Raw genomic sequence first — 18088 nt, forward strand, 5'->3', positions numbered from 1 at the left:
GGATACGGAAACACACACAGCACACCCAGACTATACTACTGAGAAACAGAAAGCGCGGGTGGGCCGGTGGATCTGCCGCGATCCCCGATAAAGGGGGGAGGGTCCACCAGCCCGCAACCCACACTTCCCCCCGCTACACAAAGAAAACACATTAGTGTGACACTTCGTTCAACGTAATCATATCCGTGCATCTCGAATCGTCGCCGCCGTGACATCGCACCGAGGACACTCCTCGGGAAGACGAGAGAGCGTCCAAACATATCGTCGTCACGACGATACTCGTCGTCGTCGTCGTCATTGTAATCATTATCAAAATCCTCCATTAAGTAAGAGAGTCTCCATTTTAAGGATCGACTCAAGAGCAATCTAAGCTAGAGATCGTAAAAGAGTTACAAAGATTCGATGTCACAAACGTGCAGAGAAAATACCTCTTTACGTCGTCAGTAAAAAAAAAAAATTAAAATATTTTATATTATAAATATATATAATATTAAAATATTTTTCATTGTATATATATATATGTGTGTGTGTGTGTGTGTGTGTGTGTGTGTGTGTAAATGTGTGATCGACGTAGAGATCATATTTCTGCGCGTTTATGGCACAAGAATCTAAACTTTCGACGAAATCATAGCAAAATTCAGATAGAAGGAGAAATAGATAAGAGACAGAGAAAAAGAGAGAGAGAGAGAGAGACAGAGAGACAGAGAGATGGAGAGACCAAGAGACATTCCATCGTGCACGCGCACGTGTTACGCACGTCGACGATCCGTCGTGTATGACGATATATCGAAGGTACAATATATATAATATATGCGATACAACACGCGTACTGGCGGGTTCTGATGTTTGTAAACAACGTATTATATATGTACGGCAGGCGATCATCTACATGAGCTACGTACTTGTTTGTACTCCGACAGGATAAGTGCGGCGGCGGGCAAAAGAATCTGCCGCCCCCCTTATACCTCAGTCTCTCGAATGGGTTCCGCTGGCTAACAAACCACAAATTATAACCATCAGTCTCGTTTCTCGCTTTTCTCACCTTCGCTAAATCATACTACTACGTTTCATTTAGCACGCGCGGGCTCTTATCCGCCGCGGAGATTGCATCAGGCGTTCGCTAATCATTCCCCTCCGCGCGTTTTCTTCATTTTCGTCTCTAGCGTGTGTGTCTAGGTATTATCTTTTATTCCCCCCCCCTTCCATCCCCCCTCCCCCCATCCCCGCGTGTCGACGGATGAATTGACACGTGGCGCGTAAATCTCTCTCGTTTTTTCACGTTTCTTTTTTTCTTCACGGCGCAGACCTCCTCGTGCAAAGAGCAGAGGCGATTTCTCTCTCGAACAAGAAAAAAAGAGAAAGAGAGAGCAAATTCTTTTTACGAGAGATCGAAAGAGAAGCACGACTGAAGTCGTGGAACACGAAGAGGCGCACGTCGTTATCACGATTCGAGTGTCGCATACAAGCAAATTAAACTTTACGGAATTAATTTACGGAGTGTTTTAGATCGCCGAGCGAAAGAAGCTGTCATTGGCCAGACACTATTTCCAATGAATTGGCAAAAGTATAAAATCTATATAAATAAAAGTATCTCTCCCCTTTATTCTTCTTTAAATAGTCTAATATTAGATGTTAAGGCAAAATTGACTGCTGATTAAACAAAAGTTATGTTAAATTCATCAGACTTATTTTGACAGCTGTCAAGCGATACTCTAATCGATGACAGACACCAAGATCCGTGTTGGCCATCGACTCCAGTCGTCTAAATAATCGAAAAAAGAGAGAGAAAAAGAGAGAGAAAGAAATAATCAATCGAAATCAAGTGCCGCTTTAAATTTTGAGGAACAAATAATGGGTGTCGTCGATAAAATTGATTGACACGTATGATCGCAATTCGAATAATAGAAAAAAAAAAAGTTCGACATACAAGTCTAGAAAAGGATGTACGGGAGAAAACTATGTGAGACTCGACGATCGAAAATTCTAAACACATAAACGCGGGTCAGACGCGTAAACGGAAAAAAAAAAAAAAAGAAAAAAAAATTTCGCGTTCTTCGGTGTTTTCCGAGCGTTTATCGCTCGCATCAATATAGAACGCACAATGCAATATATATGAATATACATATAAGGTATGCATACACATCGTTGTACGTTGAAACGCACAATAATAAACATGGCACACGCGCGCACACATCGATATACAACGTACGGTAATAACATCGTACATCACGTGTTAATCATCACAGAAATGCTCACACTGCAATAATTAAAAACGGAAAGAAAATGTGAGACAGGAAAAGCGAATATATCCGTCGCATGTATAGTTAGCTGGAGAAAGAAACCGGCCGACCGGGCGAGTCGTACGCCGGAAGTGAAAAAAGATGCTCACACACACACACGCACGCACAAGAAAGCGAAACATAGATCCAGAAAAAAAAAATAAAGACTTGCCGAATGTTTAAAAGAGGCTAATGTGTTTAATAAGCCGTTCCTTGGAACGTTAATTAACGTTAACTGGGGTTCAACTGATCCTCCGAAGGTCTCCTTCCGAAGACGCACAGAATCGGAGAGAAGCAGAAATAAGAATCAGCGAGATACCTACAACTATGGGATTGGACTCGACTAAGGAATCACCGAGACACCTCAGTCAATTTTAACTAACATTTCCGGGAACAGCGCTGCGTCGAGAAACGGATAGCACACACCGCAGTTAGCGCCGTAGCACATCTCTGATCACGTCACTCCGAAAAAGCTGCGCGGCTCGTCCTCGACCTCTCTATTCGGTCAATTGACGAGCGTCTTCGAGAAACGCACACATACACGTACATGCAACACTTTAGAGAGGAAAGTGTGTAGAATAAATAAAAAAAAAGGAAAAAAAAAGAAGAAAAGAAACAGAGAAAAGAAAAAAAAATAAAATAAAAAAGACACGCAAAAATAAAAAGTGGCACGAGAAAGAGAAAGAGAAAGAGAGAGATAGAGAGAGAGTCGAGAGAAAAGCGTATGACGGCAGCCAAAACGGTCGTAATCGTAATAACGTCCATCGAACGCCATCAAAGCCATATGTCTCTCGCGGGCTGCGACAACAACAACGATAGCGTGTGATCCAATCCACCGCGTGTGTGGCGTGATTGGTTGTTTCGTTGTCACGCGTGAACGGGAGCGTGTAGTATTTACCGAACATGCGCCCCATTATATGTAAGCGTTTCTCGTTTTGACAGAGACACAGAGGACGAATTGTAACACCGGAAGAAGCAAGATATACACGATCGGATACGCGCGATCGTATCCCGCGACACAGAAAGACAGGTGTAATAGTGATACAAGAAAAAAGGGGGAAAAGAAAAACAACAGGAGCGTTATCGTTAGCTGCCGCAATGGCAATGCAAATTGCTCGACGCCACAATATATATATATATATATACAGATTAATAATATATATATGTATATACTGGCTGCTGATTTCCATTTTTTTTTTAATTTGTGGAGATAAATTTAAAATCAACCACAAAGATGGGTGTGTCGCATATATATATAATAATAATATATAAATATATATATATATAATAAGCACACGGGCGAAAAATATTAATCGAGACTCGCAGTCCGCAAGCACTTACTTGTTAAACAAAATGCAGACATTGTGAGACGTGTGTAGAAAGACAGATAAGTAATAGTAGCAGTAAGTAGTAGTGGAGTATTAGAAGAGAGAGATAGATAGATAGAGAAAGAGAGAGAGAGAGAGAGAGAGAGAGAGAGAGAGACAGAGACAGAAAGATAGAAAACACAAAAGGCAAAACTGAAAAGGTCTGCTTGTAGGAAATCATAATACATAGTATACATATTGATCAAAGTGCGAAGTGTCGCAAAAGAAAATCAGAATATATATCAGAGGAAGAAAAAAAAAAAATTGATAAAAATATATACGTATAGATAAATATAGAGAGAAACGGTTAATCAGATTATTATTTATAACACGGTCAAACAATGATCAAACTTGCGGATGATAGTGGACTTGCGGACTAACCATGTAGTAATCCTGAGAAGGGGATCTGCCTGTCACAGATACATTCTGCACCAGAGTTCTATTGCTCGTCTGAAAGTAGGTGACACATCCAGTTTTACATCATTAGCTTCACGTGACATTCCATTGGTATTGTATTTTCTTTTTGTCGTCTTATCACTTTTTTTCTGTCTTTTTTTCTTAATTGTCTGTTCGATTTTCTGTTTTTTTTTTTTTTTATTTTTTTTATTTTCATTGTTTTATTTTGCTTAAGCCATTAACGTGTGCTTCTCGTGATATTGAATACTTATCGACCGTTGACTGTGCGAAACAGACGAAGTTACAGAGAAAATAAGAGAAAGAGAATATATATATATATATAAAGACAACAATAAAGAGTATGAAGTGTAGCTATATATAATATATATATATAATAGAAAAATTGGTAGAGAGACAGACAAAGAGAAAGAGAGAGAGAGAGAAAGGAAATAATACGTGTCGTCGCGAGTTCTCTCTAGCTGGACTAAAAATTTTTGGTTTTTACTCAACGTTGTGTGCAAATCGTGCATCCGTTTTTTTTTTCATCACGTCGGCTGTAATAGCTGCAACGGACCAGCAATGTCGTTATCTTTGTCGCGTTACAGCCCGAGCCGCCAAAGTGATAGACAGACAGATAGATAAATAGATAGATAAATAGATAGACAAATAGATAGACAGACAAATAAATAAATAAATATTTAACATTACTACTTTAAAATTACTACTTCACTGCGCAATCATCGTACAGAGTAATATCAAATATTTTAAAGATTCTTCGACGAGAAACGGACCACAATCATTAATCCTGAAATATACTAATCATCGTATAGATGAGACTGATCGCCAATCGTCGTTTCGTGATTTTATCGTCGCAATTGATATATTTTTTTAATTGCGCAAAAAAATAGCTGCACATAATTTATATAACACCTATATTATAAATATTTATATAACCTGATATTATCAACAGATATATAATGTATGATCCATATATAATCCACATGTATAAACGTCATTCTCTCGGCAACGTCTACTTTAACTTACACAGTAGAGTCTTCCGCTTCAACGTAAAATCGATAGGGACGACAGCAACTAAAGCCGCTAAGGACAATAGCGGAGCAGATGAATCTTTTATTCGGTCTTGAAACGCGTAACAATCAAAGTTCGTTTTACCGGCTAATTACGTGTCCCGTGTAAGAGGCGGATTTAGATAATGTATAAACGCTATATGCATAAGGTAAGATTGCCTACTTTAGTCGCGAGTCTCCGCGCGGCGTTATGCATTACGCAAGGGATCGGGGGACTCGTTTAACAGCGGGAGTGAGGGAAGTTACATAGAGCGGTATAAAGACATGTCTCTGCGAAAGGCAGAAAGTTTGGCGAAGAAAGTTATTACGAAGCGTAGCTTCATTGCTCACGTAGATCGATTTAACATCCTGCTTTTCACGTCACTTGCGGATATCCAGAAACGGGGGTACAGGGTGTACCTCGCACGACAACAGTTTGAAAAGGTTTAAATCCCTGCGGGAGAGAATATTTCGAGTTTGTCGATCGGCGAGACGTGACATCGATCACTGGACTCGGAGACAAGAGTGATGTGTGCACACTTTGGGATTCCGAAAAATTTTGGAGTAGGTGGATGAAAGCGTCTGACATGTATTTCACGAGGACTAGAGATGTATAGACAGCGTAAAGAGAGGGTGAGACACGATGGAGTTGAGGGAACAAAAATTGAGTATGAGAGATAGGGTGGGGTGGTGGTTCGGGGGAGGTGGAGGAGAGGGAGATGGAAGGAGAAACATAAACAGAGAGAAAGAAAGTGAGAGAGAGAGAGAAAGAAAGATATATTGGGGCTGAGGACTGCGTGGACCATTGCTAAGTTGGTTCTGGCTGTCTGTGGAGATCTACTGTGGATGCAAGCTGTACGGGAAAGAGATGAATGTATAAATATATATATATATATATATATATATATATATATATAATATAGTATGTACGCAATGTAATATATGTGCTCAGCTCTCGAAAGTATCCATAATATCAGGAGACTCGAACCGGTGATGCTGATGGTACTTCCTACATATTGGTCACGACACTCGCGATCTTCTTTAAAAAGGGAGGACGAGGGAGAGACGATAAGACACTTGAGAAAGTTGGGACAAAAATTTGAAAAAGATTAATCGACGAAATGAATAATTGATTCTGGAATCTGCTATCTGCTTGTAATTTTTTACATCTTTTTTTTTTATCTCTCTGTACACTTATATAAAATAGTACAAATTAAGAATACAGGGGAATACGTCTCTTAGATTAGAAAAAACACAAGAGAGAGAGAGAGAGAGAAGAAATATCTAGAATAAAATTTTATAATATTTTAAATGCGAGAAAAATCTTTTTCGTATCTTTAAGTTTAAGAGAAATTTTTATTTCATAACTGGATCATTGTATTTATTCAATCACAGCTGATCCTTTGTGCTATCTACATGATAAAAAAATTTTACATCCGATCCCAACTGTCCCTTGTCTCTCCCACATCTGCGGTACTCGCGTAAAGGGGGATACGAGCGAAGAGCAAGCTGTGCGTCTACTGTGGCAAATTTCTATGTGTGTGTGTTGGTGTGTATGTGTATATATGTGCGTCAATCCTATTAGTGCGTCGTTCTCGTCGAAGAGTCGTGCATGCGCGATCAGTGACACTGGTCGAGTCATATACGGGTTATTCTGGTTTTTACGTTAATCGCATTATCTCGTCTCTGTTTGTCGTTTCTCTCCGTTCGGTCCTATCACCCTAATCGACCGATCGATCGATCGATGCCCGCGGATCGATCTCCCCTACCCGAGGTAATGACCTCGTCGAGAGATTAGACCTAATAGTCTTATCGGCGAAGACTTATATGTGGAGATTGAGTTTGCCTGTCTATATATTACATACATATGTATATGTACATGAATGTGATACCTAATTAAAGTAAAGACACAGAGGTGTCTTGGAGTCTCTGAAAGAGAGAGAGAAAGAGAGAGAGAGAGAGAGAGAGAGAGAGGGTGAGAGAGCACCGAGTGTCTCGTTGTCGTGTGAAAATTCGCGGTGGCTCTTTGCTCTTCCTTCAGCGATCGTTTCCCGCGTGCTCTCATTCGAGAGCTTTTCGGTTAACAATCGGGTCTATCGACTTTAGTCGTCTGTTGAGACACTTTTATCGCACGGTTTTATTGGTTTTGATCGTTGCGGTGGAAAAACGCGCGCGGCTCTCTTTACGCGGTGGAACTCAAATGAAAATGCAAACCAAGATAACATCAAAACTGAAACGGGCTCGTCTCGTTGTGTTATGTCGTCGTTGTAATAACAATGGTAATGGCAGTAATAAGAGTAGTTTCGGATTCAATTCTGTAACGTAATAATATATGAGTACGTAATAATATAATAACAATAGTGATAATAATGATTGGACGCGCGTATACGTTCAACGTGGAATAAACGTTGAAGTAACGCACATCCTGTTGAAAAAAAAAAAAAAGAAAAAAAAAAGAAAGAAAAAGAAGAAAGAGTCCTATGAAAGTCTTAATGTTAAAGAGAACCGTGTGTGATTTTGCCACCTGAACCGGAAATTGGATCCGGAGGCGGTTTGTTGGGTTTCATTTCTGTATTCGTGATAGAGGAATCGAGAGAATATTGATTTTTGTTGAGTGATGAGATAATGAGAAAATGAGAGAGATAGATAGAGAAAGAAAGACAGAGAGAAAGAGAGAGAGAGAAAGAGAGAGAGAGAGAGAAAGTTAGGGATAGTTACCTGTGTCTGTAGCCGTGTTAGACCACGGATCCATAGAATTTGTCCTGCGCGCGGCTTTTTATCCGAGTCTGGGTCGTATTTCTCGTCTCCTAGATTGATCGCGCCGATATCATCCGGCTGGCCGCGGCCCCATCTGTTTTTGAAAAAAACATGAAACCATTTCTTCATCACTCGGATTTCTTCCTGTTAAAAAAACTGAATGGAAAAGAATGGTGTGCCTATACTGTTTGTTAATTTTTCTCTATTTTTTTTTTATTGTTTCTTTGCGGCCGGCTTCCTCTCCTCGGCGCACTGCACACCACCCAACACCGTTTTCCCCTCGCTCCTTTTAGCAGAATCCCTAATCTACTACGATAAGCTAACGCTACGCGTGATGATTTGAGAAAATAATAGCGGTAATGGTGACAAAGCTAATGGCAGTGGCAAGATAATGTGCGATGTGTGTGAATGTGCGATGAGAAAATATGCGACAAAGATTGACGGTATTATAGAAAAATATAAAAAGAGTGGGGGGGAGTGTTGGGTGAACGTGATAGGATTCGAAATAAACTGAAATAATTTTTCCTTAATAGGGATTTCAAGAATTTTTTTTTTTTTTTTTTAATATACAAAAGATTAGATATCCGATAAAGGAAAAATTATTTCAGTTTTCAAAAATTATTTCAAACAATTTGATTAATTAATAATCTGTATATATGAACTAATAAACGAGGGGATGGATGTAGATGTGATATAATGTGGATATATCGTGAGTAAGAAAATGTATTCTGCATGATATAGATTATTATAAATGAATGTTAGTGTAAAGCTAGATTAAATGTGCGAAACTTCTTTCCAGTTTTGCTGCTTCTTCCAGTTCTATATTACAACGGATAATGAGTGCAGCGAAAGAATGCGAGAAGTAAGTGGAAAGAAGAAAATGAGAGAGAAGAAAATATATCCAAGATTATATATGCGCGCAAGAGAATCGTTGCAAGTGCATCAAAATGCAGCATTTTTGCATTAGACGCGTCGATTTTTGCACACTTCCCTTCAGCGTAGTCCGCGATTAGGTTTGCAATTATCGCGAAAGTACGGTTCACTCTGATAAAGCGACCATCTTTGCTTAGAATATCAGGCCTGTGGAATGTTGTGTTTCCGTTTCGTTGGTTTTTTTTTTTACTGCAAATACCTCATCGATTCATCTCTCTTTTTTCGGGGTATATCGTCAATTTTGCGTCAGATCGTCGATCATCTTGACGTTGTAAAACAACGCGAGTTGTATCCTTACCTGTTGAACGATACAAGCGCGAAAATCATATAATACCAGTCGCGACTACGCGTCGCCCATCGTCGCTATTTATAGGCTCGCACGCAAGCTCGTAGCTCTCGTGTAGAATAATATACTCGGACGAGATAATGATAGTATGTCGAGGGTCGGTCCGTGAAGAACCCCGCACACTGCTTATGGAAATTATTTCCCGGTGGAGTTCGTAAACTACAAAATTCTAAAGTTTTAACGAGATCCATCGGGGGACAATTTTCCATAAGGAGTCTTTCGCGGAATCCTTTATTTCGTCAAGCGATCTGTTCTCCAAATGTCAAAAAATAAAAAAAAAAAGAAAGAAATGCCAGCAAGAAATTATCGAAAATGCGAGAGATTTCATCGGATTCAAATACCGTTTAAAAAAAAAAAAGATCATGCTTAATATTGTGCCAAAACACGCGTAATCGGGGACCAATCCGACAATACTCTGCTTAGTTAACTAACGATGTTCGTCATTGTCGTTGTCCTGGCGCATTACAGGACGTATATATATATATATATATATATATATATATATATATATATATATATATATATATATATATGTACACGTATACGAGGGAAGGATTATATTCACCTACGAAACGGTATACACACATACATACATATATATATATACACACACGTACACACACACACGCACATAATACAAAGTGAATAGCCGGGGCAGTCCCGTTGTGTTATCAAGCGATGCACGTACCACACTCGGCGGTAAAAGCTTCGCGCGAGAGCACTCCCTGTAACCTTTGGTTGGCTGACCCTTCTGCTCGTGTAACATTTTATCGTGGCACACTCGACTCGCGTATCTACCGAGAGATTATAGTGGCAAAAAAGCGTGTATATTCTCAACTCGAGATTATATATCTTCCCTCCCTCGAGTAGGGAGATTCTCGTATGCGGCTACGCATCGAGCCGTGATTCTTTTGAGAATTAGGAGCTGAATTAGCTTTGAAGGGAGAAAAAGAGATAGAAGAGAAGAGATGGTGATGTGCAAAAAAGTGGTACAAGCTCGATGATCGAGATTGTAAAATCAGCGAGTTCGAATTTCGATGCTGTAAAACACGCGAGGCATCCTTATATATTTTCTCTCTCAATAATAAAAATATCTTTTCCATCTTTTATACTTTTTACAGTATTGGAAACACATCTTGCACCGGTTACAATTGGATCGGACAGGTGTATGATCAGGCGAGTAGAAAGAAAAGGATTATGATGAGATTATGGATGAGAGCGTGTCCTCGGATCGTGTACGTGTCATGTACGATGGACGAGAAAGTACAGACAGCGATCAAGAACAGTAAGAAAAGAGACAAAAATAGAGAGAGGCAAAGATAGAAAAGGTTGGGCAAAAAAAAAAAAAAAAGAGAAAGAGAAAAAAATAGAGACCACATAAGTTCAACGAATCGAGTAAAAGTGTGTGTGTGTGTGTGTGTGTGTGTTTATATGTGTGTGTTAATAAGCATTAATTAATGGCATCTCAAAATATTTCTCACGCACAAAAAATCGCGCGCAATTTATTAATTATATAATCAACGACGTTATATTAAATTGAATTAAGCTTCCGCCTTTGCCTTTTCGTTTTCTAATGCACCTCGTTGAATTAGAGATTTTGATTAGTGCAACAGCGCACGTCATCGGTCACTCAATACAAACAAGTACGTAGATTCCGAATGTACGGTTGTAATCATGCAACGTTTAAGGCCAAGTTACGTAAACTACTCCCAAGGTTGGAGGAGCGAGGGATAGAATCCCCGGAATGGGATTTGCCTAAGGCGCGCGTGATTATTTTTATTTGATCAGGATCGATTTCACATACGATTCTTCACAATAATTTTTTTCTGAATTACAGAAGTAAATATGTATACATAATTTTGTTAAGTACAAAAGTATTCTAATTATGTACATAATATACATATAATTTTTTTTACATTATTAAAGATTTGATTCAATTAATTATAGTTTGATGCAAAAACATCAAATCATATTTTGTATAACATTGCAGTTATTCTACGGATTTATATCAAAGATATCAATCATAGATCAAAGTAAAATAATCATGCGTGCTTTTATTAGGAGACAACATTCTTCGGGAATTCGACATAAAACTTTTACTAGTCGTGTAGTGTATTATATGTATGTATATATACAGATTAGCACGAGTGAGCTCAAGATTCGCCATGCAAAGGCATCTACCACTAATGAGACGAAAACTTAAGATGCCAATTCATATGTGATAATAGATCATTATATATAAAATCGGTTACTCTAAGCGTTATGATTTCAGCAATGTCGATATATTGATGGTATTATTCACAATCATCAAGTGATCGCAAGACAGTTTACTTATTAAAAAGCCTTTCATCTTTTATACCTTTACACAGTAATCTTTACATATCAAGAAACATCCATAATGCAAGAAACAAGAATTTCCATCAGTTTACTTTCGAAACAATTATATGCATATGCTTAATTAATAAATTAAAGATTCTCTTATTAAAGAAAAAAAACTGATAAATTATACAAATAAATAACGATAAAAATAATCTCATCTGTTTTAAAAAAAAATCGTTTTCCTCTAAAAAAAAAAATTATATTGTGAGCAATTATCTTTTCATTCGTGTTCTTTCTATTGCAACAAAACTCAGTTCTGTGCTCAAAGAACAAACAAAAAAACGTGTTTATGTGTATAAGAGTACATAATTTTAACTTACGAAAGAATTTTGGGAATTCGGCGTGTAGGAATAGTCGTAACTATTTGGCCCCATATTAGCGTACCGATTCCGAAGAACAGGCACCACAACCACTGGTCTAACGTGAGCGCTTTGGTGCTGAATGCCATTTTACCATATTGTATGATGACCACCTTAAAAAAAAATTAAACGGCTCTATTTTAGAAAAAAGATAGATAAAGTAACATCGTTTATGTCATAAAAGCTACTAACCGTTATTTTGCATTTTGTTAATGAAAGATTAGTTATAGATTCATTGTATTCTTGTTTAAGCTCACTGCAAATTCCGGATGTTTGATCGTAGATGGAAGTTTAATATCCAACAACATCTCATGTCGCATATAGGTTGAGTAGATATAGCCTTGCGCGACTTACTTGCGACAAACACGTGCCGATCCAAATCGAATAGAAGATGGGGTTGGTGAAGATTCCCTGGAAGACATTGCGCTGACCGTGAATTTTCCTGGCGTTGAATTCGTTGAAAAGAGTCATCATGACGAACGTGTTAAAGATGACGGTGAAGTGTTGCGTGGGTCCGCCGCCTGCCGCTGCCACTCCGCGGCCCGTGTCGATATCGAGCATCAGGTCACCTGCGGCAGTCAATTGCGGATATTTTTAAAATGTTCTATTTGATCGACGAGGCAGAATGAAGAATCGAGAAATCCTAAGGAAGGGAGGGCCAAGAGAGGCAATACTCACCAGCGAAAAGAAGCGTGAAAATTACGCTCAACTGATACAAGGCCTGACCGAGAATATTTTTCATCATTGTCCTGGAAATGAGTGGTTTTGTGCGACCGTATGGTCTACGGAGGAGTAGATCGGGCGTAGGCATTTCGGTAGCCAAGGCGAGGGACGCTAATGTGTCCATGATTAGGTTTACCCACAACATCTGTACTGCCTTGAGCGGCGAGTCCTGCACGGCACAAGCACCGATGAAAGCGACGATCACAGCAACTACGTTGACGGTTAGTTGAAACTGCAGAAATTTGGCGATGCTATCGTAGACATTTCTCCCCCACATGACCGCCTTCACGATCGACGAGAAGTTATCGTCCGTCAGTATAATGTCGGACGCCTCTTTGGCGACGTCCGTGCCGGCGATGCCCATGGCGAAGCCGACGTCGGCCTTCTTCAAGGCTGGACCGTCGTTCGTGCCGTCACCGGTAACAGCCACGACCTCGCGACTCTCACTCGCTTTACTGTCGATGATGCCTTTTACCAGGGTATACTTATCGGTGGGCGACGACCTAGCTAGTACTCGCAATTTTGGCCACACCTTATCCAGCAGATGCTGTTGCACCTCGCCATGGCTGTCTCTAATCCTGCGATTAAATTCCTTACCCTCGAGAATGAGGAAGTCTTCGTTCGGCTTGAAAATACCACACTTAAGCGCGATGGATCGCGCGGTGTTTATATTGTCACCTGTCACCATGCGCACGGTAATGCCAGCCTTTTGGCATTTCCTAATTGCGTCCGGTACTTCAGGACGCACCGGATCTTCGATACCGACAATGCACAAGCAGGTGAGATTGTTCACTAGATTATCTTCGTCGTCCCAATTGGGCTCGTTGTCGATGTGAACTTGATTGATCTCCGCCTTGCCAGGAACAAAGTCGCGATAAGCGATGGAGATGGTGCGCAGTCCGTTGCATGCCATAGGTTCGATCACGTTCTTTACCAGACGATCTTGCATCTCTCTGGTAAACGTCTCCAGATGACCTTCGCGACCATATATAAAGGCACATCTGCAATACAATCGATCAAAATTCTTTTTCAATCAATGAAATTGAGCTTGAAAAAGAAATTGACATTATTTTTAAATAATATTACACTACATTCTAATAACTTCCCATTATCTAAAACATTTTTAAAAAATTTTCACATAGCTAAGATTGTTGAACGATGTTTTGCTCTTAAAATCTTTCAGAGATTTAAAAAAATTCCGTCATAAAAGTCTCAAAAAGAAAAAAAGTGAATGAAATGAGTGAAATTGCAAGATTCACTAAACTTTAGTATCATATTTGAAAAAAGAATGAGAAAACTGTACGTACTTCTTCATGATGATCTCGGAAGCGCCCTTGGTGAAGAGCCTATATCCACCGCCTTTCCTGGGAATAACGGTAGACATGCTCTTTCTTACGCTATTAAACGTATACACCCGCGTAAAAGTTTCCTCAGGATAATCGTCCCGCACGGTTTGATATTTCTTGCCCAGGGCTAATACAAATCCAAGTAAGGCACATTCGGTTTTGTTGCCGACCTGCAGCGACAATTCGCTAGGGTCTTGCGACTCCATTATTCGCGACGTGTACGCCGAATTGATGGAGATGGCCTGTACGATCAGTTCACCGACGTGACTCGGTATATCCGAGAAATTCGGCGTCGTCTTGCACATCTTCTCGCATATGTACGACTGTACCACGGTCATGCGGTTCGTAGTCAAGGTGCCGGTCTTGTCCGAACAAATGGCGGTGGCATTACCCATAGTCTCGCAGGCGTCCAAGTGACGTACCAGATTGTTGTCCTTCATCATTTTCTGTACAGAGAGAAGAACGAGGGGCGATTTGAGAAGAAAATGGAAAGGAAAAAAAAGAATTAAATAAATCTATTTAAAAAAAAAATTACAAAATCTCTGTAGAATCTTACCTTGACGGAATAAGCGAGTGACAAAGTGACGGCTAGAGGAAGACCCTCGGGTACGGCGACTACGAGCACCGTGACACCGATGATCAAATGCCGCACCAGATCGTTGGCGTACGTATTTCGCCACGGCTTGCCCTCGATGACAAAGGTCGTCACGCAGAATTGTATGATTAAAATGACGACGGTGAGCACTGCGATGGTCGAGCCGGCGTAACCGATCTGTATGGCGAGTTTAGTTAGCTTGGCTTGCAGAACACTCTTCTCCTTCTTCCCGCTGGGCTCCCCGGTGCTTGCGGGCGCGGGCGCGTGATGATTCTCGCCACCCTCGTGCTTACCGGCTGCGGTCACGTGACTGTTCCCGGTAATCTCTACCGCTTCCTCTCCTTGATTTACCACGTCAAGATTAGACTGCATCCCTGGTCGTTATATACATCAATCGAGGCTCAATCGGCCTGAGCGATCGCATCTTGACTCGCATCTCAACCAAGATCTTGATCATCATCAAGGGGTTGCTGATCGATCGCAACGCCGACTGAATCTCGATCGTTACACTTAGAACGAGTATATATATATATATATATTATCTCAAAAGCATTCTAATAAAATACTGGATGCTACTCGAGTCGATGGATAGCCAAAAGTTTTCATGATGAGAGATGATTTTAGATTAATGTGGAAGACACAACAGTTACATGTTAGAGAAACACAGATTAAAACCATGGATGTTTATATCATTACTAGAATGCAGAAAACAAGAAGCTATATGCAAGAACGAGGTAGCCGTTGATGCGTGTCAAATGCATATATAAACCACTGCTAATAGAACACGCAAAGATCAATAGGGAACACAAAAGCGTGGACAATGTAGTTTTGTTTTTTTCTCTTATGCTCTCGGCCTAAGATGTAGCGTTTTGCTGTATCGAGAGAATGCAATCTTTAAACAAATTTAACGCCCAATCTCATACGTCACGTTTCGATTTTAAGTTAATGTCATTTCTTCTCGCTACATCGAGGTCCGAGAGTATACCCTTAAACCATATTCGACAAAAAAAAAGAGAAATCAAACTTTATAATCAAATGTCATTAGAGAGAAAGAGAGAGAGAGAGAGAGAGAGAGAGAGAGAGAGAGAGAGAGAGAGAGAGAGAGAGAGAAAGAGTGCGATAAAAGTAAATATTCCTTTAAAAATACGCAACATTAATGTAAAGTTGAGATATAATTAATTAAAGTAATAATATAGGAAAAAGAAAATTCCCGAACAAAATGCAAAAGAAATGAAAAAGTGAGGTGAAGTGAGAGATAAAGATTGTATAAAAAACTGAATGCTGTCTTGAGGACTCAAAATAATCAATTAATTTCTTGGCCTCAATGGCCACAAATCTATGTGTGTATTATATACGTATAATATATACATATATGTATATCGAGATAATAAAAATAATAAGAAAAAATATATATATAAATATATATATTATTTAGAATTATTCACCTGGTAATGACTTCTTCTTCCGCTGCTTTTTAGCCTCTAGATAAAAAAATACATGCAAAATGAAATTGATTAGCAATCTATTTGAAAAATATATATGCCAATGGTATAATAGTTGCGCCAATAAAAGAATTTACATTTGTGATTATCATTTTTTTTTTCTATTTTTTCATTAATTTTCGCAAGAGGATACTTAACACTAACAAATGAAATAGGTAGACAGGTGGATACAGCCCAGAAGGTCAAACATAAAGAAGCAACTATTGCTTCTATAATATACGAACAAAATTTCACTAATGTAACTATAAGAGTGCATGAAAGTGCATTCCTGTGAATAACTTGCCAATAAAATACGAGTTTACCTTCTAGGTTGTGCAATAACGAAAGATTTATAGAAGGATATGAATCAAAGAGAGGAATTGTGAAATTTTGATATTTAATTTTCCATAAAATATATTAAATGTCCCAAAAATGACGTACTTTTTCTGAATTATTAAAAAAAAATATATTTAAATTAAGATTAAATTAAGAAACGTTATTTAATATTGAATACGTACTTAATATTGAATAAGTCAAAAAGAGAGCAAAAGAGTTCAAAGTTTCTGATGATGTACATAATTTGAAATACAAATATAAATAACAATTATTTTTTCCTTCTTTATAGAAATTTAATCGCGTAAACAAAATTTTAAATAGTTTAATATTATTAAAATATACTTAATATTCGCAAAAACTTCTTTTTGGTTTTTTCCAGAAGTACATACCATTTAAGACATTTTCCATAAAAATTATTTTGAAAGATATTATATCTCACAATAATAATTTCATCAAACTTGAAATTTTCAAGTATAAGATTTCATATACACATATCAGACAAAGATAAAAAAAACATTATATAGCAAAAACATTTATAGCTAGAGGGGGACAAAAACACAAATGACTTACAAACGCAAGAAATACAAAAATAATAACACTGAAAAAATTACCGATAAAGGCATTATCCTTGATAAACTATGTAAATGGATTTTTAATAAAGATAATTTGCGAATATGTAATATCATACTATAAAACTTGTAAATATTACTTTTATATTTGGTACAATGTATATAATATATTCATAGTGTAAACAAGTGAGCGGGAAAAAATTCTTTATTAATGGAGAGGAATTACTATAAAATAATACATACTGCTGTATTATGGCAGTTTTATGTAGAATATTTTTTTAAAATGTACACATGAAAAGTGTCTGGAAACATTGACAATTGAAACGCAAATCTTCTACAATTAATTATAGTTAATGAGTTAATAAAAGTTTAAAATCCACTGTTTGCAAATGCAATGTTGAGAGTACAAAGTACAGGGAACGAAAAAAAACGACTGTTGTAAAATTCATAATAAAAAAAATGATCACACCAATTCACGTCAAAATCATGCGTCCACTGCGATTCGTCTACACTCATTTTGAAACATTTTGTAAATGTCCATGCGGGAATATGGTAGAGTATACCAACAACTTCTATTACGAGACACAAATTGCTATAAAATCTAAATTTGCTATTAAACATATCGTAACGCATTCATAAACCGGATCTTCAATAAAGTTTCAAAATAGAGTTTATTAAATGATTCAGAAGTTGCTAGTAGAGATAGGTATACTAAATCATCAGAGTGAGAAAAGAGAGAGAATATGTGGGATCAATCTCTAAAGTAATCTGATAAAACCTAATGGAACTTTTAGAGAAACATTTACTGTATATATATATATATATATACATATATATAAATTACACATTACTCTAAGAATTTAGTAACCTCTGCATAAATGTGCAGTCATTCAAAATGATGGATCAATCGATCGGCAATAACGATTATACGTACCTTTCTTCATTTTCTTGATTTCTTGCTCCTGTTGATCAACAGCAGCACCCAATAAGGTAAAGATAATACCCGCCTGGGAATTAACACCTACTGCAGTAACTAACATTTTTCCAGAACCCTCCATCACATGTGTACCTTTTTAATAATACAATACATTCAAGATAGTTTTTTGTCGCATAAAAATCTTTCAAGTATTTTATGACTTTCTGTACACTGGAAAA

At 38.2% G+C, this 18088-nt stretch overlaps 2 protein-coding genes across 20 annotated transcripts in view; one reads left to right on the forward strand and one right to left on the reverse strand.

Moving 5' to 3' along the window:
- The window catches only part of LOC126853432 (plasma membrane calcium-transporting ATPase 3), a 70008-nt gene that overhangs the window by 22832 nt on the left and 29088 nt on the right, over positions 1-18088 (reverse strand). For 7 of the 19 annotated variants that reach the window (XM_050599176.1, XM_050599165.1, XM_050599164.1 and 4 more), the window contains 9 exons: positions 17868-18002; positions 15993-16028; positions 14509-14921; positions 13914-14398; positions 12562-13607; positions 12238-12452; positions 11845-11996; positions 7828-7960; positions 4028-4096 (listed from right to left, as the gene is read on the reverse strand). In XM_050599176.1, the coding sequence (XP_050455133.1) occupies positions 4028-4096; positions 7828-7960; positions 11845-11996; positions 12238-12452; positions 12562-13607; positions 13914-14398; positions 14509-14921; positions 15993-16028; positions 17868-18002 (2684 nt within the window). Of the gene's footprint in view, positions 1-902; positions 993-4027; positions 4097-4220; positions 7425-7827; positions 7961-11844; positions 11997-12237; positions 12453-12561; positions 13608-13913; positions 14399-14508; positions 14922-15992; positions 16029-17867; positions 18003-18088 lie in introns of those variants that run through there. The other 12 variants (XM_050599178.1, XM_050599175.1, XM_050599180.1 and 9 more) reach the window with 6 other exon arrangements.
- The window catches only part of LOC126853434 (xanthine dehydrogenase/oxidase-like), an 86348-nt gene that overhangs the window by 8302 nt on the left and 59958 nt on the right, over positions 1-18088 (forward strand). The window lies entirely within an intron of this gene.

This window comes from Cataglyphis hispanica, chromosome 12 (genome assembly GCF_021464435.1).
Source record: "Cataglyphis hispanica isolate Lineage 1 chromosome 12, ULB_Chis1_1.0, whole genome shotgun sequence".
In the NCBI taxonomy this organism is placed as follows: domain Eukaryota; kingdom Metazoa; phylum Arthropoda; class Insecta; order Hymenoptera; family Formicidae; genus Cataglyphis; species Cataglyphis hispanica.